This window comes from Musa acuminata, chromosome BXJ3-6 (genome assembly GCF_036884655.1).
Source record: "Musa acuminata AAA Group cultivar baxijiao chromosome BXJ3-6, Cavendish_Baxijiao_AAA, whole genome shotgun sequence".
NCBI classification, from domain to species: domain Eukaryota; kingdom Viridiplantae; phylum Streptophyta; class Magnoliopsida; order Zingiberales; family Musaceae; genus Musa; species Musa acuminata.
This window is the reverse complement of record NC_088354.1, coordinates 36,155,915-36,180,237: the sequence shown is the minus strand read 5'-3', so window position 1 is coordinate 36,180,237 and position 24,323 is coordinate 36,155,915. Positions and strand designations below refer to the sequence as shown.

The following is a 24,323-nucleotide window of genomic DNA, read 5'->3' as shown; positions in this document are numbered from 1 at the left end:
TATCTCGAGAAAGAATCTTGGATGTGTTTTGATGTAAAAAGAAAAAGTGATTGCATATGCTTATAAACAACTAAAGAGTTATGAACCGAATTATCCAACTCATGATTTGGAATTGACAGTAATTATTTTTGCTCTAAAGATTTGGAGGCATTACTAGTATGGACAGACATTGAAGTTTTTATTGATCACAAGAGTTTAAGGTATTTTTTACTCGGAAATAGTTAAACATGAGGCAATGAAGATAAATAAACCTTATAGAGGATTATGATCGTACTATTTGTTATCACTCGAGGAAAGCCAATGTTGTAGTCGATGTACTTCGTAGAAATTCTATAAGTTTTATGGTCAGATTGGTTGTGAAACAATTGAAATTATTAGAAGAAAATTTTGATTTAAATATTATGAGAAAAAAGTAAGACTCAATGATATTGATAGCCTATATCGAGATGCTATCTTGATATCATTTTTTCGTCGAAGGAGGTATGACAAATTTAGAGGGCTAAAATTTTCTTTCAATGATGGGAGAGTAGAACATCTCTCATTTTCAAAAATTTTATAAGGGCTTATTTGTAATGTAGGGACATAAATATAAATATTAGTAATTGGATATGATTTATGAAAGATTCATATTAAGGTTTTTTTTTTAAATGATGGACGTGTGTCACTAGCTAACTTAAAGAAGGGTGTCACTTACGTTTGTTCTAAGAATGACACATAAGCTTCTTTCATGCTTGTCACCTAGCCATTATTGTGTTAACTAAACCTAAGTAATTAAAGAAGAAACTAAAAGAAAACTTAAGAGCTGCAACCAACAATTTGAGAAGAGAAGGAAGATGAATTGAAGTAGAGGAAGGAAAAGCTTTGCTTTGACTTAAGATTTTGCATCAATTCATACATTTGAGACTCAAATTTTTCTAAGGCAAGTATTCTAACCCCTTCATACATAAATCTTGATTTCTGATTTCATCTTGGAAGATTTTGGATCTAGGAGAAACTAAACTGATTCGAAAATAGAATCACAACTCCTTTTGACACTAAGATCGACAAATTTAGAGTCTATTTGCCTATCCAAACTATTATTTCAATTTATCTTATCAAAATCTATAAAACATAGACAGTTTATTTTTATCTTTTAGTATTATCTTGCTTAATTTATTAGAAATTAGACTCGTAATCCGTGCATAAATGATTTGAAAGATTTAAAGCATATATATTTCCATTTGTCACACCCCCTTGTGATTTTTTATTATAATTTCTATGATTTCGAATTGAATTATACTGTTAGATGAAATCAATTCACTCGTTAAGCCAGTTCATTTTTTTTATATAGGTTATTTATTATATGGCAGACCATTTAACCTTTAAGAATTGTTTTTGGAATTAATTATACTATGTAATAAAAAATTATTATACTATGTAATAAAATTTAAAAAACAAAAGAGAGGATTAAGTAATAATTAATTATATATATGTAGTAAAATTAGAAAAAAAGAAAAGAGAGGATTAAGTAAAAAGTTCGAAATTTGGAGTTTTTAAGGTAAATCGTCCAAAATATATGGCATTTGCAATTACTTGTTAAGCGGGGAAAAAGAATAATATAGTGGGCTTCTCAGTGAATTGGGATGTTTTCCAATTCATATTGCAGAAGCTGATGAAAGATTAATCCCATGAGTGGATAAGATTAATCCAGATGGGGTATACATGATCGAACGGTTTTGATGTTCGATAGGAGCGGAGGAGATTGGAGATGAAGGAATTGGAGAGGGAGTTGCATGTATCTATCTTGGAGATGATCCCATCTCATACAAACCATCGTCTCACATGATACGGAGCCCCACGCCGCTTCCCCAGCAGCGCGACGCTTCTGCCTTCTTCAAACCGCCGCCGCGGTCGCATACAACGCCGAGGCGTCGTAGAGTGAAGTACGACGAAGCAAGTCGCTGCCTTGCTGTTGTTTCCGGAGATGCCTCCGAAGGGGAAGAAGCCGGCGAGGGCTTCACTGCCCGTTGCCATGGCCTCTCCTTCCGACCGCTCTCCTCTCTTCCCCGGGACGCCGATGGATCCATCCCGAGGGTCTCCGGCTGGCGACGACGACGAAGCTGTTCATCGCCGCCTCCTCGCCGCGGCTGCGGCCAAGTTCCCCGCCCTAATATCCGAAGACCGTACCTTCTGCGGACGGATCACCGAGACGGAGTCGTCGCCCTCCAACGGAAGCCATGCTAGGGTCTGGCTGTCCTCGGCCGCCATGATCTCTACCTCCATCGCCCCTGGTTCTATCGTCTCGGTACTGTACGGAACTTATGTGTTTACTTATTATTTTAAAGCGCATTTAGTTGTAATTTCCATATGCTTTTATGTGGAATCTTTACTCTAAAAAATGATTAGAGAGCTTGATTCAACAATTCTGTCTATTTTTTCCGTTTTAGCTCCAAGATACAAGACATAAAGCGCTAAAAACAGCATTGGCACAAAGTTTAATACTGAAGAACTAGTAGTTATATTAGTGACAGCCTTCATAACGATAAAAAGAAAGATATTGTAATGCTAGGAACAAGTAGGTAAAGTTCCAATTTTCCATCACTCCTTCAAAATTATCTAAAGCAAAATCAAATTCAGCCTCGACATCATCTCTAATTTTCCTGACCAACATTCCTTCAAAAATAGCTTGTTTCCAAAACACCGCTTATTCATTTCAGTCCACATATTATAAACAAAATAAGCATGCTACCCTGAAGGAAGGTACCACAGATTCCCACTGCCATTGTATACCAAGAAATCTCTTATTTTGTAGAACCCCACATCTGTGTTGGTCTTACAAAATCACTGCAACTCATTCCACACTTTATTTGAAACTTGAAACTCAAATGCCGAATGAGTGACAGTTCTAGAATCTATCGGTATCTTAATCAGCTTTCCCTTCCAGAAAAAGCATTATACTGATTGCTGAAGAAACTTTCTGCAACATCCTTTCTCTTGTTTACAATCTGTTTTAAATTCCTAATTGCAGGATAATGTTCAGGGATTTTTTTCCCTCTAAACGAATCCTGTACCAGTCTTTGTTCTTTTCTCTCTGTATAATACATGAACTCACTGTCTTAATGTGAAATTGAATTTTATGAAGGGAGCCATATTGCTATATCATCATAAGACAGAATGTAATTGCATAATATGTGCTGTTCCACATTTTCAGGTTAAGGAAGAACTATGTTTTATTCACAATTAAGTCACTATTGTATGTTCTTCGATCACTGAGTCGCACATAGTTTCCATTTCAAAAAGCTTCCATAATTCCATATTTTTAACTCCAAATTACCCCTGATCTTTTCTATATAAGCATCTCTCTAGCTTTTGATTACATATCATTCCAGATGAATTTCTGCAAATTTTATATACTTTATAATCTTTTTGACAGAATAAACAGGCTGCACTGCACACGTGTAAACTGAATGCACTGAATTGATTAGCTGTAATCTTCATGCAAAGCATTCTTGGCATTGTTGTTTGAATGTATTTCACATCTGAGCTTAAAAGGGCTAAAGATATGCTACTTTTAGTGGCAATACCTTATGCATATGCCCTTTTAGTTCACTTTGCAATTACACTTAAGTCTTCTACTGTTCAATTTTTTTGGTTTTGGAATTAGGGTTTAAGGTTTAGGGTTTTGGTCTTGCTGGGTAACCTATTTTTGCGCATGTTAACACATTTATACATATTTTGCATCTAAAATTTGCAAATGGATTTGGGGCTCAAAGATTGCAATGGAATGGTATCTTGCAATAAAATAAAAAAATTATCCACTAAGCATTTCTGTTGCTTCTTTCCACTAATGGACTTTGTCATGATATTTGTATCATCTTCTTTTCTGTTAGTGCAGTTCCATATATTGGTTTGAAACTTTGAATCATCTGTCACATGTGCTGTTGATGCTGGGTGGTATGTAACATGCCAGCACAGTAATTATTAAAAAAAATTTGCTTGTTTTGTCTTTGAAGTCTTTCACGTTGAATAATGATAGTGTTACTTTGTTGACAGGTATCATTTCCTGCCTCAGGCAAAGCATATCTTAACAACTTCCCACTTAATACTTTAGCTGAGGAATGTGCTCCACATTTTGGCTCGGATGTTGATGGCTATATGGCCAACAGACCAGGAAGTTATTTTGCAATTGCATCTGTATTTCCATCTCTCAAGGTATTCTGTTTCTACTATCATATATCTTTCAGCAAATTTTCCTACTTACCATTTGTCATGTATGATATAATATACCAAATTGGTTATGTTCCATTTTTATTTGAGGCTTTTTTTCTTGATTAATCCTATTCCCAATTTTAAGTTGCTGTTTTGTGCAAATCATTTTTAAAAGCTATCTCTGTTTGCAATTTATACGATAATAAACTTCATTAATTTTTGCAGGTTCTTAAGGATGGAGTAAGACTGTCATGGGGTCTTTCATGCACCATTGGCTCTCCTGATCTGGGTAGGGCAGTATTTATTTGCCCTATTGAAAAATTCTCTATACCACATTCTTTAAACAATTCTGATAGTGTTGCTCCTTCGTGCTTGTGTCAATGCAAGGACCTTTACCTAAATCTGGTGGTGTCTAAGGCTGGACTAAATAGTTGCAACAAAGAACAATCAACCAGTAATTCTGGTTTGAGCTCACTTTGTCTTTTGACCAGAAATGGTGAGGTTGCATCACCACAGACTCCATCTCATCAAAGAAAACTTGCTACAACCGCTGACTCTCCGATGTACTTGAGAAAATCTCATAATCTTCTACCAACTTTAGATTCATCTTCTTGCTTGGATGTGTCTTTTCTAAAGTTGGCATTAGCAGATGAGAAAATTAAGGAGTTACTCCAGATATATTCTGGCCGGTGGCTTTGTGGCCGTCATTTGCTGAAGGGAAACTCTGTGAGCGTTCCAATATGTGGACAAATCTGTACTTTCCTGGTGGAAGGTGCTGATATGCTATTGGCTGGCAAAGAACTGGATTCTGAGAAGACGGTTTTGCAGCCTGATGAGATACTGATATCTAGACCTTTAGATCAGCTGGATGCTGTAATAATTGTTAATACAACAACAAAAGTGCATTTGTCTGATTCAACATCTTCAAAGCAGGAATCCTCAAATGAAGTAGGTTTCATGAATGAGCAAGAAAGAAGTAAAGTAGTTTTTGATAAGGAAAGTGTTCCAAAATTGGGTGGCTTATCCAAGGAGTTTGCAGCATTAAAAGAAATTATCTTGTTCTCACTGGATGATCAGGATTCTCTCCCTAGGTCTTCATTCCAAACCTTTGTGTCAATTCTCTAAATCCATTCCCGGTTTTGTAATTGCTTTTCTATAATTAACGTGCTTTATTGCTGTTACTTAAAAGTTCACTGACGTTTGTGTAGAATTTAATGTTCAAGTATCTTAAATGTCCATGATTATATCTCTAGTTGGATCTAAGAAGCATAAAATTCTTGTCAAAAGAAAACAATGAATTAGTTCAAGTATTGATAATTATCACAGAGATACATTTCATCTGTTGCTTTGAATACTCTTTCTAATGTGATTGCAATATAGTTATCAGAACATATGATCTTAATTTTTGATTTCCCGACATGTCTTTGACTACTCATCATCATACGCCTTTTTTGGAATATATGGGATGTAAATGGACATATTACTTGAAGTTTATTTGTACACTTTGATGGCTTAATGTTTGTGTTTTTCTGTTTGTAACATGTTTGCCCTTCTTTAGTTTTGTCCTATATACAAATTAGCCTTGTTATTTGTGGCAGCAAGTTATTGATTCACAAGTTTTTCTTTTAAATATATCATATAAAAAAATGAAGTACACATGTATACCTGTTGGTTCTTTATTTTGCTCTAGTTTTGGTTGGAAGCTACACTCAGTGATTTGCTTTGTGTTTGCCATGAATTGCATCAATTTTATGTTGGCATCACTTGGACGCCTAGGACGTCCAAAATTTAGCTTCTTCTTATTTTATACAGTAACATCTCAACCTCTTTGATATGCTAGAAGTGATGCTTTTTTGTCTAGCAATATGATTGTATATCTTGCATTTACTTAGAGTGTGTTATATTCACAACTGTCACCTTTTCCCATTTTGAATATTAAATCTAGGCCATAAACTTTTTTTTTTTAAAGTCACTATTCTTTTTCTAAAGGGTGAGCCTTGGCGTCATGTTTATGATGCTCCTTACATAACATATAGGAGCCTCATGCATTGGGCTGGCCTTTTATTTGGTCCTTGTAGCATTAGCATTCCCTGTAGTTCATCTTGATTTAGTCAATTGTCTTCACTGGCTTATCATTTGTGGAACATGAATATGCATATAGGATTTTGCTAACACATGATGAGGATAGACCAGTGTATTAATTCTTAGAAACAAAGTGAAATGGATACACACTAAGAAGTGTTTAAATTATATATATGTTGAAGTATCACATATATTGTTGTGTTCATTGTTAAGAGCAAGGTTCTGAATATCGTGCTGTACTGATGTATCGATCAGCTATCAATATGGTACATACCGAGCTGTACCGATTTGTACCGAGCATACCGGCACATGGTACACTAAGGTGCACTAATGTACCACTCGTACCGGTATATACCGCCCAAACCGAGCGGTATGGTACGGTATTGCAAACTATGGTTAAGACTTAAGAGTACATATTTACATATCATGAGAGATGATAATAGGTAAAGAAATTGCATCTCTTAACTGCTCATCATGAAGGATGTTACTTTTTTTTTGAAGAGTGTTACTTTCAGCTATATAGTTTTTCAATAATGTAGTGAAGATAGAGCTTGTGGTAAGTAAAGTTAGATAACTTTTTGTTTTATTAATCATATTTTAATTCCTAATATGAAAAATATATAAAAATGAAGACAAAATAACTGATCACTGATCCATTTTGTTCACAATCAGAAAATTGATATTTATATCTTTTTTCAAGGCAAAGCATCATATTTTTTAATGAAGCTTTCATAAGTTTAGTAAACTTCCTATCTTTTTTCTAGCCAATGGATTCTTCCTAAGATCAGTTAAAAATTTTGGACAAAAGAGATATGTGGAAGATTTAGATATATTATGTGCTATTGGCGAGAAATGAAGTTCACTTGTTAGGACTTGTTAATGTCTATATTTAGTCAAATGAGAAATTTCTAATGGAAACCATGAAATACAAGTCTCTTTATGATAATTTGTGGTAGTAAGTTCTGTTTATTATTGTTTTATTTCTATTTGTTTAAATAGCTTCCAAATTTGGGGGTCCATTTTGTTAGTTTATTTGTGCTTTCAAGATGAGATTACTTACTATGACTAGTTTTTTCACTCTCTTCTCTTTAGAGGGATCTTTGAATTTGCATGAGTTTGAAGTGCAAAAAGTAAGGCAAAGCTTTCTACTTGCCAACTAACATTGTAGGGTCTTGAGCTAGTTACTGTTACCTAATTTACCTTTGGTTGGAAAATTGACACCTCCTTCAGAGTTCGGAATATTCACCTTGTTAATCAATCATGGAATTTGTCAGTTCTCTATGGAGCATTTTCTGTTTATTTTTCAGTTATGCTCTATAGCTGATCCACTTAATGGGATGTTAATTTTACCAATTTATTATTGAGTATATGTGCTGTGTTGTCTTAAAGTGCTTGGAATTTTGATGTTTGTCAACACGTCAGTTTTCTTGATACCTTGACTGTCACATTGCACCTTCGCTGTGTAAATTCTATCTGTTTCCTTACCCTTGGTGTTGTCATTTTATGTCTGCTTAATAAACCCTAATTATAGTGTCTCTCATGTTTCTTCCCACAGTAGATAAATGATTTAAAAAATATAGAAATTTTGAGCAGCGCTTAGTTTATATTTGTTGACATTACTTAGTCATAAATGTTTTTAACTTAGGTACAAAGGGGTGCTTCTTCATGGGCCTCCTGGCACGGGAAAAACATCACTGGCAACTTCTTGTGCTCGTTCAGTTGGTGCTAGCCTTTTCTCTATCAATGGGCCTGAGGTCATTAGTGAATACTACGGAGAATCCGAGCAAGCACTACGAGAAGTTTTTGATTCTGCCAAACAAGCTGCTCCTTCTGTGGTTAGCTATGTTTTTTGTAGGCCGTAACACTGTTATTATTTTTCTGTTTTCATACATGAATTACTTCATATGATTTAATTCTATATGAGTTTTATGCTACTTTTCTGATTTTCTGCCTGGTAACACATTGTATTGGATGGAGGAATAAATTCTGAGATGCTTGGAGGTTTATGGACCATTTTCCAGATTTGTATTTTGTACAGTACCTTTATTTTAAACTCTAAATCCAATGTTACACACTATTAGACAGCACTGTCCATTATATGAAGGTTTTTTAAATAGACTTAGTGATTATTCTTTTCATGATGGTCTTAAATGCCTTGGATTTTGATTGCAAGGTTGTACTTGATATTTAGGACAGAGCATGATCTAGCCTGTTTAAATTTGTCATAATGCAATGACTATTAGAATACAACATGTTTAGTAAAAAGTCGTTTGTGGTCCATGATGCAATTTTCTCATATTTAGTGTTTGCTGTGACCGTAGGCTTATATGGTTCACACTTCACACCATAGAGGATTGGTTTTGACTTTTGATGGTATAGAGTTGTGCTGGTGATTGAATAATGAAAATATGTGTTGCATGTGAGCTCAACTAGCATAAGGTTCAGTTTTGAAATTGTCATGGAAAAAAGGACCTTTTTCCAGTGATAGTTTGCTCTTATTGGTTGGATCCTCCGGATGGGAGCATAGGTCAAAGCTCATAATATGATGGAGATTGGGGATTGGTGTGTAGTTACATATCAAGTACAAACTGATCCAACATAATTTTTTGCTCACGAGGGAAGAAAGTAGGGTGTATGTTATATAGCACATTGCTTTGATATAAAATCTGATATCTTTGATGAGCAAAAGAAATAATTATCTGAGAATGGAGAAAGGGAAATGTGAGGAAGGGAAAGATAATAGTCATGAAAGATAATAGAAAAATAATAAATGTCTCACAATTTTACACTTCTTGTGCATGGATGATGAAAATTTACGAACAATAATGAAACATTATTTCTCACAATCACATTAGTCACACATAATATGGGAAAAAGAATTTGGTTCATTCAAGCATCCTATGATTTTTTTATCATGATCTCTTTTTTCTCTTTCTATATATCCCGAATGGAATGAAAATTATAGACATGAGGAAGAATAAAATAACATCGCATAATTCAAGACATTATTAACCATTGCATCTTCGTTTTTCAAGGAAGATATATTTTCATATTTGTTTTGATGTAGGATTTCTTGTTTTTTGATTTTTTTACTTATAATGAAACTTATTTATGGGGATGATATCTTCAATCAAGCCCAAGATGTATCTTCTTGCTTAATCCTTGGAATCTCTAATGAAGTCTAAGAATATTCTTTTTTGTTTGGCTTCTGAAGGGTGTAATTTTAATTTTTAGATATGTTATTTGGTTCTCCTGTATATGTACTATTAATAGTACTACTGTTTTTAAGGTTTTTATTGATGAATTGGATGCCATTGCTCCAACACGAAAAGAAGGAAGTGAAGAATTATCTCTTAGAATAGTTGCTACACTTCTGAAGCTGATGGATGAGATTAACATAAAGGACCGTGTGCTTGTTATTGCTACTACAAATCGCCCTGACAGTATTGATCCTGCCTTGAGACGACCTGGAAGATTGGATCGTGAAATTGAAATAGGTATTTTTTTATGATGTCTTCTTTTCCTTCTTTCAATATTGTGATGCATACTTTTTTGTAATTGTCCATCCATATACTTTTTTGTTGTGGAATTGGCTCTTCGATGAAGTCTGATGATGATGTAAGATATTTAGTGATTAAATGTTGAGATTGGCATCAATGACTCAAGAGACATCAGTATATACTTGGCACACCATTTGCATGATCGATTGATTTTTTTGGAAATAATTAGTTTGTTCTTGCAAATTCTTTCTTTATCTGTCTAGAGATAAAGCTAACAAGGGAATAGTGCAATAATCAGAATGTTTTTTTCTCAATGTTACAAGTAACTAAAAGTCTAAAAGCATATGCCTTTCATGAACACATTCCATGTGATTTGCAATCTCATCAGTCAGAATTTGATAATGAACCTTGCAAGAACAACATACTGTTCAAGCGATAATACCTACTTCATTTGTTTATGTTGCTTGGTTGAATTCAATATGATGAATAAGATTCTTTATAATTGATCCCTGGCATGATTTTTCCTTTACTTTTTCCATCAGGGGTTCCATCACCAGAACACAGATTGGATATACTATGCACCCTACTAAATGAGATAGTTCACTCTCTCAGCATCAAGGAAATTCAATCTCTGGCTTTGGGCACACATGGATTCGTCGGTGCTGATTTATCTGCCCTTTGCAATGAGGCAGCAATGACTGCTCTTCGTCGTTACATAGGCCATACCTGTGATCCTGGACTCCGCAAAGATGAGGGTGTACAAACTGCAGATCCAGTAGATTCACTATCTTCATCACTGTTTGCATTGAATATGTCATCAGAACAGGTTGCCTCTATTAGTGCTACAAGGCATTTGGAAAGTTCCGGTGCATCTCAGCGTGGATCTTATGAATCTCAAAAAGTTGAATCAGAAATGTTGCTTAAAGTGACTATTGAAGATTTTGAGAAAGCCAAGATGAAAGTGAGGCCTAGTGCCATGCGCGAGGTACTTTTGTGAAGTTACTTGGGATCTTCTATTAGTGCTGTACCTTGTGCTAGTGTTCTGCATATTGATAAAATTGATGGTAATTTGTAAGTATTTGAAATCCATAATATTTGTCTTTGCATGCTGTTAGCTACTTGACCAATTTTCGTATGGCCTTCTTTCATCCTATTTTTGTATGTATTGTTAATGAAGTTGCAAATAAAGCATTCCATGATCGACGTAATCTGGATCTAGTTTCCATCTCATGGATTAATATAGGCCAAAACATAGTACATAACCTGGTTAATCCCTTCCTCTGATATAGTTATAATCCAAATTGTACTTTCTCTCCGTTCCATTTGAAAGTGATGCCATTTAATGATCTTTAGTGGTTTTCTGCAAACATCTGTAAAGGACTGATTTCTCAATTAGGACGTCTATTATTTTGTGTATTTAAAATATGCCTAGTTAATTATTCACTCCATTTCTACCGTTAGGTAATGCTTGAGCTTCCAAAGGTTCGATGGGAGGATGTGGGTGGTCAATCTATGATAAAAAGACAATTGATTGAAGCAGTCCAGTGGCCACAAATATGTCCTGATGCATTTATACGCTTGGGTATTCGCCCTCCAAGGGGGTTATTGATGATTGGTCCCCCAGGCTGCAGTAAGACCTTGATGGCCCGTGCAGTAGCTTCTGAGGCAAAGTTAAACTTTCTTGCAGTGAAGGGTCCCGAACTCTTTAGCAAATGGGTTGGAGAATCGGAGAAAGCAGTAAGATCATTGTTCGCAAAGGCAAGGGCTAACTCTCCAGCAATAGTTTTCTTTGATGAAATAGATGGCCTTGCAGTTACTCGTGGGCAGGACAGTGATGGTACATCGGTTGCTGACAGGGTTCTGAGTCAGTTGCTTGTGGAAATGGATGGTAAGTAAATGTTGATTATTCAGCAAATTCTGAGAACAGGATTAGTTTGAAGCTTAAAACATAATGATCTATATATCTTCATCTGCATCTTTTCTTTCTCTGGAACTATTCTCAAAATCACTTCATTTACAAAGAGAATTTAGATAATTGAGAAATCTTCTCCCTTTCAGATACTTTTTCTCTTCGTTAGTCAGTTGTCGAAAATGATTATGATTTTCTACAGTCAGATATAAAGTTAGTGGGTTGGTTATCATTTTTGGTGTATTTTCGTACATGATTATTAGTTGGGCTGCAGTGGGTTTAGATTTACTAACCCGCGCTGCAGAACATTGCTATTTTTTAATCATTTCTGCCTTACTCATATGGGCACTACAATCTATGTATGTTCTTTTAGTTGCTAGAAGTATACTTTTGTATAGTATATATATCCTTCTATTACATGTAATCATTTTTGGCTTACTCATATGGGCATTATAATCTATGTATGGTAGGTTATCATCTATATGTAATATTATTATACAGTCCTGTTGGATGGAAAGCCAACTATGGATCAAGATTGTTCAGGATTATTCTATCATTGAATTAGTTACAAGGGCCCCTATATTATTTGATTGTGCCTTCCATCCATTGTCATCATTTTCAATGCAAGACATTATTATAGCTCCTATTCACAAAAGCTTACTGTTGTTATCACAGGTTTGGATCAAAAAATTGGTGTTACGGTTATTGCAGCTACTAATCGTCCGGACAAGATTGACCCTGCCCTGTTACGGCCAGGTTTTTTTTCCCTTAGTTAATGGTCTCTCCTGCTAATTGGGTCCCTAACTTCTCCATTTGAAGTTGTTGGCTCTTTTGGTAGGTACTGGATTTTTTTGTCATGCCTGGTTAATATGTGCCAGTTTGAACAGGACGTTTTGACAGGCTATTAGATGTCCAGCCACCAGATGAAAATGATCGGGAGGATATATTCCGTATCCATATGCGGAACATGCCTTGCAGTTCTGATGTTAGCATCAATGACCTTGCTCAGCTAACAGAAGGTTACACTGGGGCAGACATAAAGTTAATATGCAGAGAAGCAGCTCTTGCTGCATTAGAAGTATGTTAATTACTTGCGTGGATCCCAACTTTTATATTGTTGACATAAGTTCAGACTTGTGCATGGAACCCTTGGTAATGTTTCCATATGTATAATAAGTTGGTATATGAGGAATATTGTCAATCAGCATCTCTTTGTACTTTTGACAAAAAGCAGGTGACAAGCCCAAAAGAATCTGACCTAGTCCAATTCAATATATAATCCTATTTGTCCTAAAGGGAACAATTTTGATTAAAATTTGGCAACAAGCAATGTTTTTAAACAAAAATGTAAAATTTTCATCATGTTTTCTTTATATTATCTATTTTTTTAATCAAGACGAAGATTATTAATGTGAGAACTGATGTGGCAATGTCTTTTTTAAGATCTGACTTGAATGTTGTGAAACCTCATTAGGAGAGCTTGGAGATATCTGAAGTATCAATGGTGCATTTCAAGTTTGGAATTAGTCGTGTCCAGCCATCAGATCTCAAATTTTACAGAGAACTCGCAGCACAGTTTCGAAGGCTGGTGGACAATCAATCTGCTAGGGGTGAATGATAAAAGGTAAAGTGTTTGCTATCCCTCTGAAAAGTTGAGAGATAAGCTTCTTTCTAATACCTTTCTTACCTTTCTGATTGGATAACATTTGAATGATTTCGTGAACTTTGCCAGCTTTTTGAGATCTGATATCCTTGCTCATATGGATGTTTGAATTGAAGCAAACAGCTAAAAATTATAGTTACTTTTTGTTTGTGATCTTATTATATGATGCTGATTTCCTTGCTTGAAATCTTTTTCTGGTAATTAGTCGTTTTTGTAGCTCAGGGCTTGCTTAAATCCTGTGTCCTTCGAATCTAATGCAGGTTTTATCTGTCGATCATTCATGGGTTGATAGCCAAGTTTTGAGTGTGACCGATAGTACGACATCAGTTTCAACATTTCCTCCTGTGAGGGTGAAGTATGACCGGAGATTCCTGTACTTCACAGTTCTAATGTCAAAATGTTTCATTTGTTTTCACGCCTATTATTCTTTCCTAAGCATGCTAGTATGCTAAGTTTTGAGTGATTTTTGGGTTTTTATTTATTGTGGCTGGAAGTCGTACATGAGGTGACGTTGAATCAAGCTTTGCTGATAGGAATCTCTGTTGAGATTTTGGTGACTCCAGAAAGGTGGAAGTTTATGATCCTCGTACAAAATAGGCTTAAAAGTGAAGATATTATAAAAAACTCTGCCTTGTGATCATCTTAATTTTATTCTTTTTGACATCCTTGAACCTCATAAAACATGATAACAAAAGTGGAGACTCTTCTGATGTTAAATGTTTTTTGCTCTTTAATCTTTCAAAATTTGTATTTCTGTTATTCTTTTTCTTCTATGAATTTTACTTGAACATATATTTGTTTAGCTAAAGTTATCTGTTTCGTGATACAATATAGATTACCAATTATTTGTGAGTATAAAGTGTGTTTTAGGGTGCTGCAATGATTGACGCTTTATGTCGTTTGTCATGATAAATAAGTCATTTTTTGGTCGCGCAAGTCATTGATGAGCTGCAGACAGCGAGTGAAGTAAGGGGCAGCATCTTCCTTGTTACTCGAAACATCCGTCCAATCCTGTCTCACTCGAGGGATTCCAGGGTGCTAAGATGGTTGTCGTTTCACGTCATTTATCGTGATCATTGTAGTTAAATATTGTTACACTTAAATATTTAACTAAATATATGTTACTTAAAAAATATTTAAAATTATAATAAATTAGTGCAATAATATTTTTTATTCACATAGCTATTTGAGTGTAACAACATATTTTATTATCCAAATTATCTTAAATTCACATAATCGAAGGATCATAATACGACAACAATGATTTCATCATTATCATATTTAAAATATACCAAATACTCAGGTGGTGCAACAATCAAGTGACCATAACATGACAATAGTAATTTTATAATTTATTACTATTTTAATTTATATTTAGGTTTGACATATTTTTAGAATGAACTTCTATTTTGAGTGTAATGTCGTTAATTATGGTTCAACTATATATTTTTTTGTGTGTAATTTGCTTTAGATTTTCACAATCAAGTAACCACAACATGATAGTAGTAATTCTATAAGGTATTATTCTTTTTGTTTGAATTTTAAGATATTTATATTTATATTTGACACAATCTAAGTATGATACTTGAGCCTAATGACTTTGGATATGAGGCGAAGGACATATTTTATTGTTTATTTTATCTCAAATTTTCACAATTGAGTAACTGTAAGATGATGGTAATGATCATATAATTTTGTTATCATTATTATATTTTTAATATGTTTATATTCAGATTAGACCTTTTTTAGCAATGATACTTTACCTACGTATAAATGTTGCCTATTATTCCACCTTAAATCTTCACAACCAATTGATCATAACATGCATTTGATTTTATTTATTATTTATTATTTTCATTGGATTTTTGGCCTTCGTTTACTCTCACGCAGCCTTTTTCTTGGGAAGAATTCTCATTGGTTTTGGCTATAAATTATAATAATAATTATTATAAGTTCTAAATTATAATTATTATTTTGCCAAAATAAAGAAAGCACATAGATGGGCTTGATGAACCCCAGCATTTGGGCTTGGGCCGAAACGGAGCCCTCTTCCAAAGTCCTAAGAAGGTGATCCCGCTCGGCGATGGGCGACGGCGACGACCCGTCACTGGCGACGCTGTCGTGGGGTTCCCCGCAAGAACTGCAGAAGCTGCCGAGTTCTAAGAGGAGGGTTGCGGATCGAAACCCTGGTGTGAAGAGTTACTTGGTCGCAGTAGAGTGTATTGGGACGCGATCTCAGGATTCCGGAAGCAGCCCAACTGCAGAGGCGTCGGTGGACTTCTTGAGGTTCGTATTTTTCGACGTGAAATCATCTGAAACGTTGTTTAGGAAGAATAATATTCGACCAGTTCTCAGATGTATATTCGTATTTATCTTTTACATTGTAGGCAAAAGTAATTGAAATTAGAACAACAAGAATCGTTTATATTATGTTGAAGAAGATTGTACTTACTCAATCGGACTACTCAGAGCAAAGTGTTTTTGCATAATGCATCATTGTTTCCTGTATCATATCCATTCTTGTACCGCTTGACGTATATGCATGGCCCAGTGGTGCAGCTGCAGCAACATGGTGAACATCTGTATAATTTGTTCTTGAGGTTTGGTTTGTCCATTCACATCAGTATCAAACTTTGTGGGGATGACCTTAGTGTTTTTGAATTTCTTGCCTTTTTTCTTGAGTTTTTAGAGTTTTCCTCTGAAACACATGGTAACTGATATATTAATCAGCCAAATATCTCTCTGGAATTACAGAGTTTGCAATCAAGGGTGTCTAGAGAAGTAGAAGATGAATAGGTGGAATACACAATATGCTAGAAGGGTGTTCTCTTTTGTTTGTGGTTTCTAGGTGATGCTTGCGAGAGGAAGCATCCAAAACAAAAGGAAGAGGTTGTTTATTTGCTTCAGCACTCTTGATTCAGGATCTTGTATACCTTTCAATTAACTTAGGTGACTGATTTAGAGAATCTCAATCATTTCCATGCAAAAATAGTTTTTGTATCATTCTTTGATCAAGTAAATTTTTTGCTGTATAATATACCATATTAAATACAATTGTTTCTAAACTACAAATCTACAAATCGCACCATGTTCATCTATTGTTGAATGCTAACTCGTTCCCGAGTAACTTATCTGTGTGTTGCTGCTGATCGTACATGTATACATTAGGCTGCAGCGCTAATGCATTACATGTTTAGTTCTTGAGAAGTAGCAATGGAATAGTATCGGTAGGTTCAGTTGCAACAGATGGTGTCGGTGAAATAATGATGGTGCTATATGCTCTAGTAACTAGCAAAAGTGGTATATTAGTGTTGAAGATTGCACTCATTTGTTTAATTCGTCTTTGATTAAAGAACTCAGATTGGATCAGTACCCAATTATTTAATTTACTTTCTAATTATTGATGTGTATTTGATACAGAGTACTGGAGCGAACATGAGATTCCAGGTAAGAACTTTATGAAGGATTTTTTCTTTGTCTGTCTTGAGCCCAAAAAAATGGTAAAACTAACTGTTTTTTTTTTGGACAAAGCAGATTAACTGAATATTTGAAGCAGTCATCATAAAGTGCCTTGTGATGGATCAGAGATTCCAAACGTCATCATGTCTTGTGACAAGCAATTCTCTTATAGTGATGATCTGCTTCATGATAGGTAAGAATATATATACTCATCATGGCCATTTCATTAGTAGCATTTTAGAGTCAAGGTATGCATTACGAAGGGCAGCGATCCACATATCTTGGTTTATATGGAAACAGCTACCAAATCTAAATGTCAAATTGCCCATCCCTTGATCAAAAAGATATTTGCAAATCTATTATTCATGAGATAACAGTCAATTCAATTTGTAAATCTCATTGAAAATGTAGTTTCACCAATAATGATGAGATCTACACAAAAACTATTTTCTTGAATTCTCAGAATGATTCTTCATCCATTTCTCCACATCGTCTATTTGTAGGCCACAGCATGTTTGCTCGACTTGCATTCAACACAGTAGTATTTTTGGTACCGAATGCTCTTTATCAAGAAGTTCCTGAACCAGCTATGACTTATGACACAATTCTTAACCTTAATAACATATAATTCTACACGAAAAATAAGAAAATTTGAACTTATCAATTGTTCATGGTTTGAAAAGAATATCTGGAATTGGTCTGCCGTCTGCATATGATCCTTGAAAACCCTGATTTTTCTAGTTCATTGTGTGAAAAAAAAAAATCTCACTTGCTTTGTGTTCCCCTCTTCTAATCATCGAATTTCACTTACTTGAACTGATGTAATAATGTGTGTTGTATGTTTCTTAGGCCTTCAATAAATGCTGGAAAGGTGGAACGAAAAGAGGCCGATGTCCGAAATCCATGCAAGGAAGAAAGCAGGGAAATGAAAGGAAGTTAAGGATAGGCATTGAAACGCCCTTCATTTCTCAGGTCCAGTGAACAAAGAAAAAAAAGGAAGACACTGCACTGCTGCATGAGATAAAAGCACATATTCTTCTTTTTGGCAGTGCAGTTTTGATTCAAATGATGGCTTCACGGGTAACATTTTTTTTTCTCCTTTTTCTGCTGCTACTTTCTCTTCACCTAAGAGCGGCACACAAACATGTCGCCAAGGTTCATGATGATCATTGTTGGATGTGGGGCTTGTGCTTCACTGGAGTCCATTCTGTCAACAATAATTGATGTTTTTTTCATCTCAATAGTTAATCCATATTGTACAAAGCTAACTTGACACAAGAATTAGTGGGGTTCCAGGTGAAAGCTGGAGCGCCATCAGGTTGATTCATGCAAGGATTCAAATCGATGAAGACAAACGGGAACCAGAAATTCAACAAAAAGGTATTCTATCCGCTTCTTATAATTTTATTTTCGGATACCGGGTTCTGAAATTGATATTTGGCTTGCAATCAGAAAATATATTAATGCATTGAAATTCAAGGATAGGTTTTGATGATACTAATTCTACGTTCATGACAAAATTATCACCATAGGCTTCTCATACTTCCACTTAAACTATTCACCATCATATTATCATCATATTATAGAATTTCTTATTTTAAAGCCATTGACTTAACTAAATTGGGGATGGGTTATCAAATTGTTAGGATCAATATAGCTCCTAAAAGTTCTTCTATTATTTTTTTCTCTTTTTGGGTGACATATATTCCAGCTTTCATGATCAACTTTAATGGCTAGTTAAAGGTTCAAAGTAATACTTAAATTTATCCTTTATGAACAACTTTAATTCCTTCACTCTCTCCTTTAACATGTCTCCTCTCTTTCTACACCATCTGTTAAACTTTCCTCCCCACCCCGTGAGATAAAGACGGGAGAAACAAAGGAGGGAGAAAAGATCTGTAGATCACAAGTAGAGGTCTGCATGCATGCCTGCCTGACTCAACTTTCTGCACCGCGAAGAATTCATCCACAGTTGTTTGTTTAAGGAAAGAAAAGATGAATCGGTTTAGCACTGAGGATGCGTTGGGGACCTATGTAAAAGCAAGAAAGCTTGAAGGTGATGATGGTTGTAGGGTAGTTTAGATGGCCACCCCCCCCTATTTGTGTGTGATCATGACACACACCTTTGCACTTTAGCATTCTCATCTCTTCACCATCATCATCTCAATCCTTCCTACCTGTGATCCACACAGGAAGTGAGTGATCTTTTCCACTTGAAGTGGTTCATTAGTTCTGTCATGTCAGTCTACAAGACAAGAAGCCAAAGAAAAAAGAAAAGAAAAGGCTATTATTCTGAATATACTCACCACTTTATGGCTAGCTTTGCTCACAAATCTTTTCTTCCCTGCAATTTCAAATTCATCTCATTAAACACCTGTGTATCTCAAGAATGTCATCAGTGCATGTTTGGTACATCATAGCTTTGCGGTCGCAATCACGTGTGTTAGTCGATTGTTAAACAAGAGAGCAATGTACTTTAGTATGACTCTGGGAACATTAAACAAGGATTGACAAGTACTGAGACTCTCAGAATGATAGGAAGTTTATCTCATAATAATGCTTGGGTTAGCAAAAAGGAACGCCACATCTCATCATGGATTGACAACTCTTGCATCTCTCTAAAAGGTCAGAATCGAAAGAAGAGATAGCAGATAGCAGCAAAGATTTCTGCAGCATGCAGCAACAGTGGCTTCTGGGCGGAGGTATCACGAGAGAAGAAGATATGATGCATCATTGCCATCATGAGCCGCAGATCTCCAACCCAACCCATACTTCGCTCGAGAAAGGGAGGGTCTCCCCTCCTTCACCATCGGTACTTAATCTGCCTCTGTTGTTGTGGTAATGATTGGTTTTAGCTAACAGCAAGCTTTGTTGGAAATTGCAGGTCATAAGCAACCCTTCCCGACATGAGTACATCACGCTTCACTTCCCTGCCTTAATGCAGCTTTGTAGCGCCATACCACTTGTTGACCGAGCAACAACTGCAGGTCTAGCCGCAATGATTAGTGATCAAATGATCTCCTATAGCGTTGTTAACCAAACCAAGCTTTGAAGAGAAAGAGAGAGAGAGAGAGAGAGTAAATTCTTTGACTTTGTAGGAAAAAGAAAAGCCAATACTATAGTCGGTATTTGAAAGCTCCAACAAAGACACCATCCTTCCAAATCAACAGTATCTACAGTTGACCCTCCTCTCTATGTTCTATCAACCATCAAAAATCTTATAAAGAAGCACCTCTTCCAGCTCTGCGGAACTCTTCCCTTCCCTCGTCCCATTCCCCACAAACCTCATTCCTTCCCTCTCCAGTGGAGATCGATCATGAAGCCCATGCTGTTCGAACCTCGTTTCACAAGACAGGAGGAGGGAGGAGCAGTTGATGATCACAGTCAAGCCAAGAGAGCAGCCAGTGGCCTCCAAAGCCACTTGGAGCTCAGTCTTGGCATCTCTTCAGACACCATCTTCAACGTCGCGACCGGCAGAGTTGGTGAGAAGCGCCACCGCGGTGGTTCCGGTGAGCTACCTGCAGCATTCCCAGTTCCCATCGGTGACCTTGCGTTGCACCGAAGTGACGAGGCCAGTCTTGTCGAGGCCATGAAGCGCTGGTCTGCAGCTGACATCCACAGTGGATTCGTTCACCCATGGAGCCTTGCTGCCCGGCAACAGAAGGCGGTCCTCGAGCAAGCCCACCGTTCTCCTTCTTTGACAAGGTTGGTACAAGCTGCTGCTCCTCTTCCTCGTCCTCCATCTCCATGCATGCTCGTGCATGCAGTTCTGCAAGGATGAACAATGTTGTGAGGCAATTATTATGATCTTGTTCTTGTTAGCTAATTACTATTAATTAGTCAATGAGGGATAGAATCTTCATAGCAGATGCAACTGGATTTGTTTCACATACGTGCAATGATTAGTTGGGATGGTTGGCGCTTCTCTTTCCATTCGCAATGGATTGTTCTTCATGATGGTTGTCCGAAGGAGGACAGATTAGAATGAGTGGCAAACTGGTGGTGCAATGAGTAGACCCTGAGGAGCAGTGGACCACCAGAGGGATATGCATGTAATCATAGTTGACCTCCACCGAGACAGCAGTAAATTTTTTTGGGTACATTGTAAAACCGGACCGGACCGGACCGGCTGGTTTAACTGGTCGGACCGAGAATAAAGAATGCAGAACCGGAAAAACCCAACTTTTTATTCCTCAATTTCTTTCCTTCCGCATTAAAATACAAAGGATTTATGACATCATAGGGATGTCAGTCCGGTCGAGCCGGGATCGGGTTGACAACCCGGCTCAAACCCGGTCTAGTTTGGGAAGATGGGTTGCCAGGATACGCGTGTATAGAGTTCTTATAGTGTGTCGTCAACTACGTAATCTAATTACTATTGGAGATACTACTGGCACACTCATAGTTCTTTCTTCTCTTTCATTGAGTAGCTATACTGACAAAGTCAACAGATGGTCAGAAGCCAAGCCATGTGTGATGGCGTCTGTTATGGGTTGCCACATTATTGCTTGTTCAGATTTTGCTGTAGTTGCTCACTGGATCTTCACCTTCTACCTGTCAGTTGACTTCCATTACCCTTCTCTCTTCTCATCCACGATCTACCCCATGTGTTACGGTTCTGATGTATGTTATCATGAGCTTCATATGATCTCGCGTTTTACTGTATGGATTACTGTTTCTGCTATCAGAGCTGCGCATCCTGTTGGCTGGCCACCGGTGCGAGCTTCGCGAAAGAACATAGCGAGTGCGAACTTGGTGAGGGCGGCGGAGATGGATGGAGAGAAGGATGCAAAGAGACCGAAGCTGGGAGAGGGGGAGGCAGCAAAGAGCGAAATCAGATCGAGATCTACGATGTTCGTGAAGGTGAACATGGAAGGGTACGTGTTCGGGAGGAAGATCGACCTCAAAGCCCACGATGGCTACCAGTCACTCTCGCGTGCCCTCTGCAAACTCTTCCGCAACTTCCTCTCCTGTACGTGACCCCTTGTGGATGCATTAGGCTTCGATCTTGCATGCTTTGCATGAGTCCGTCGTCGAGAGGTCTTATGGCCTCTTCCTTCTCTCGCTAGATCTTGGCTTTTATTCATGCACCTGTGTTTCAAACTATGTTTCTGCACTTTATTTGAGATGCTAATATAATATAGATTTTTGACATATATAATCTTTTGGTTTCAGAAATGAATAGAAAGAACTCAATTCTCTCTTTTGTTGTTTCACCAAACAGTGCAGGTTTCTGTTAATATCATATAACATAATTCATCTCTACTTACATTTTGATGTGTCTCAGTCTCATCATAGTACATTCATTGAAGCTTTCATTTGAAAAACTTGATGAGTTTCTACAGTTTTTTATAGATTTGCAACAAACCTTGAATAAAAAAGAGATTTAAATGATAAAATTGTTCTTTTGAGTTTTTATTTTCCTGATAATTTTTAAGAACCAATCATAAGTCTTTTTTTATCCCTTTTTTTTCCAGCTAATTGTTTAGGCAATTCAGAAGAGCAAGATGATGAGGTTGTTGATGATGGCTTCATTCTTCTTTATGAAGATAATGAAGGTGATCAGATGCTTGCTGGTGACATCCCCTGGGAGTATGTGACTTTGGCCTTTCTTTCCTGACTCTTCTGAGAAAATATCAAATGGGAATGGAACATAATTCAAGTATAATTTTCTCTGTGTAGGTTGTTCATTACATCAGTGAAGAAACTCTACATTGCTCCCAGTCCAAAAAGGAATGATACAGGTGTGGTTATGTGAAACTACATGCTTAAAGTTGGGAAGAGTTCCAAGCATTGGTGAGCAATGAGTTTGTGTATGTTTGGTGCAGGTGGAGAGCCCAAAAAACCTACCTCAAGCAACAATTAGACTACTGAATAGAGGTGGCAGGAGAAATGAAGCACATCATCAACTAACTCTTTTGTTGTGCCTTTGTATCACCTTTGTGTTTAGTGGTAATGGTTTAGTGCTTGTTATTCATATCTGTTTGTTGTATGATGGGAGACCATATATGTTTTAGGGACTTGATCAAATGACAGAGTTAGGGTTTTGAACATGCCAATGGTTTCAAAATAAATGTATTGTATGTCTTTGCTAAAGAAAGTTTTGAGTGCTCTCTCTCTCTCTCTCTCTCTCTCTCTCTCTCTCTCTCTCTCTCTCTTTAAAAAATAAAAAATTATAGTAAAAGACATACATAACATTTTCATAGAGACTCGAAGCTGAAACTTATCACTTATATAATATAATACACTAACAAATCAGATGTCGTGTATAACCCGTTTTGTTCAAAGAGTCCTGCCTAGATAGAACAAATGATTCAAAGAAAAGAGAAAAGGATAAGAAGAAATATATGTAATAAATATACATTACACAATATCTAATTAAATCAGGGATAAAGATGTAATGTTTTCTGTATAAGGTAAGCATGAATAAAATGATGGAAGTTCTATGATAATAGCAGCAATAATGAGAAACCATAAAGAGAACTTAGATATTAGGAGCCCTGTGGATTTCAAGGAAAAATTAAAATAAGAATCATAAAAGAAAGGGATAAATTTTATTGCCAAGTAGTGAATTTATTTTTAATATACAAGAGATAAATTTTAAAAATATATAGTAAATCGAGAAAAAAATTACATTTATATAACAATTAACCTTGGTGAATTTTCATGAAAAGCTGCTGATTTTTCCTTGTCTATGAGAAGTGCTTATGTTTTGGTGAGAACTTTCATAATAGTTTTCTGATTTTGGTGCTTATGTTTTGCTTATTTATATTTGTACTTATGTTTTACTTATTTATATTTGTACTTATCGAAAAGTCTTAGAATTTTGATGATGAATTCAATTAATAAGTTTATGGACTAATAAACATTTGAGATAAGTGACGTATGAAAAACTTCGATCATAGACTTGAACCATCGAAAAGCGAATCGTTGAAGTAGGAGAATCAAACGTTGGGCCGGAGAGCATCATGTCAAAGATTGGATGTCAAGTCGAAGGATTGGTTGACGTGTCAAAGGATGGACTTCGTGTCATGAGTTTAGGCATCGAGTCGGAAAGATTTGATATTATGCCAAAAAAATCATATGTTGTGGGAGATTAGCATGTCAATGGATCGAACAATACGTCGAAAGAAAGGACGATGCACCAAAAGTTTGGACGAAGTATCGGATGAACAGATGACATGTTGGACAACGTGCTGAAGGCTTCATGATTGTAATTAGAGTAGTTAAATCTTGATCGAAATGACGTAGAGTCTAATTGAGTTGGTTTTGGACCATAATTATGTCAACTTAATTAGAAGTCAATTAGGCTTGAACTAGGGTGAAGTTGGGCCTATTAAAAGGCCAATTCAGTAACTTAGAGTTAGGCTAGGCGATAGTACCATCCAAGCAGGCGATGGTCCTACCAGAGCCTAGGTTCCTAAGCTGCTAGATGATGGTTCCACCCAAGCAGGCAATAGTACAGTTAGACTATCAAGTGGTAGTACCACTAGAGCCCTGGTTTATAATCTTTGTCAAGTAA

The 24,323-nt window shown here is 36.3% G+C and overlaps 2 protein-coding genes across 3 annotated transcripts; both read left to right on the top strand.

Moving 5' to 3' along the window:
- The first annotated feature begins 1,833 nt into the window (after positions 1-1,833).
- LOC135586829 (calmodulin-interacting protein 111-like) lies at positions 1,834-13,908 on the top strand. 2 transcript variants are annotated; one of them, XM_065153224.1, is made up of 11 exons: positions 1,834-2,284; positions 4,033-4,191; positions 4,414-5,279; positions 7,916-8,105; positions 9,560-9,767; positions 10,313-10,755; positions 11,232-11,658; positions 12,355-12,435; positions 12,567-12,757; positions 13,154-13,303; positions 13,603-13,908. In XM_065153224.1, the coding sequence occupies exons 1-10, from the start codon at positions 1,964-1,966 to the stop codon at positions 13,295-13,297; spliced, it is 3,030 nt and encodes a 1,009-aa protein (XP_065009296.1). In that variant the 5' UTR covers positions 1,834-1,963; the 3' UTR covers positions 13,298-13,303; positions 13,603-13,908. The 2 variants fall into 2 exon arrangements, with proteins under 2 accessions (XP_065009296.1, XP_065009297.1); XM_065153225.1 differs by having other exon boundaries at positions 1,835-2,284; positions 4,414-4,477; positions 7,924-8,105.
- A 1,501-nt stretch (positions 13,909-15,409) lies between these two features.
- On the top strand, positions 15,410-22,844 carry LOC103989377 (auxin-responsive protein IAA25-like). The gene is made up of 11 exons (XM_009408204.3): positions 15,410-15,628; positions 16,763-16,789; positions 16,877-16,994; positions 17,651-17,881; positions 18,098-18,181; positions 19,427-19,613; positions 19,686-20,506; positions 21,490-21,773; positions 22,279-22,393; positions 22,484-22,545; positions 22,630-22,844. The coding sequence occupies exons 7-11, from the start codon at positions 20,118-20,120 to the stop codon at positions 22,665-22,667; spliced, it is 888 nt and encodes a 295-aa protein (XP_009406479.2). The 5' UTR covers positions 15,410-15,628; positions 16,763-16,789; positions 16,877-16,994; positions 17,651-17,881; positions 18,098-18,181; positions 19,427-19,613; positions 19,686-20,117; the 3' UTR covers positions 22,668-22,844.
- Positions 22,845-24,323: the final 1,479 nt, after the last annotated feature.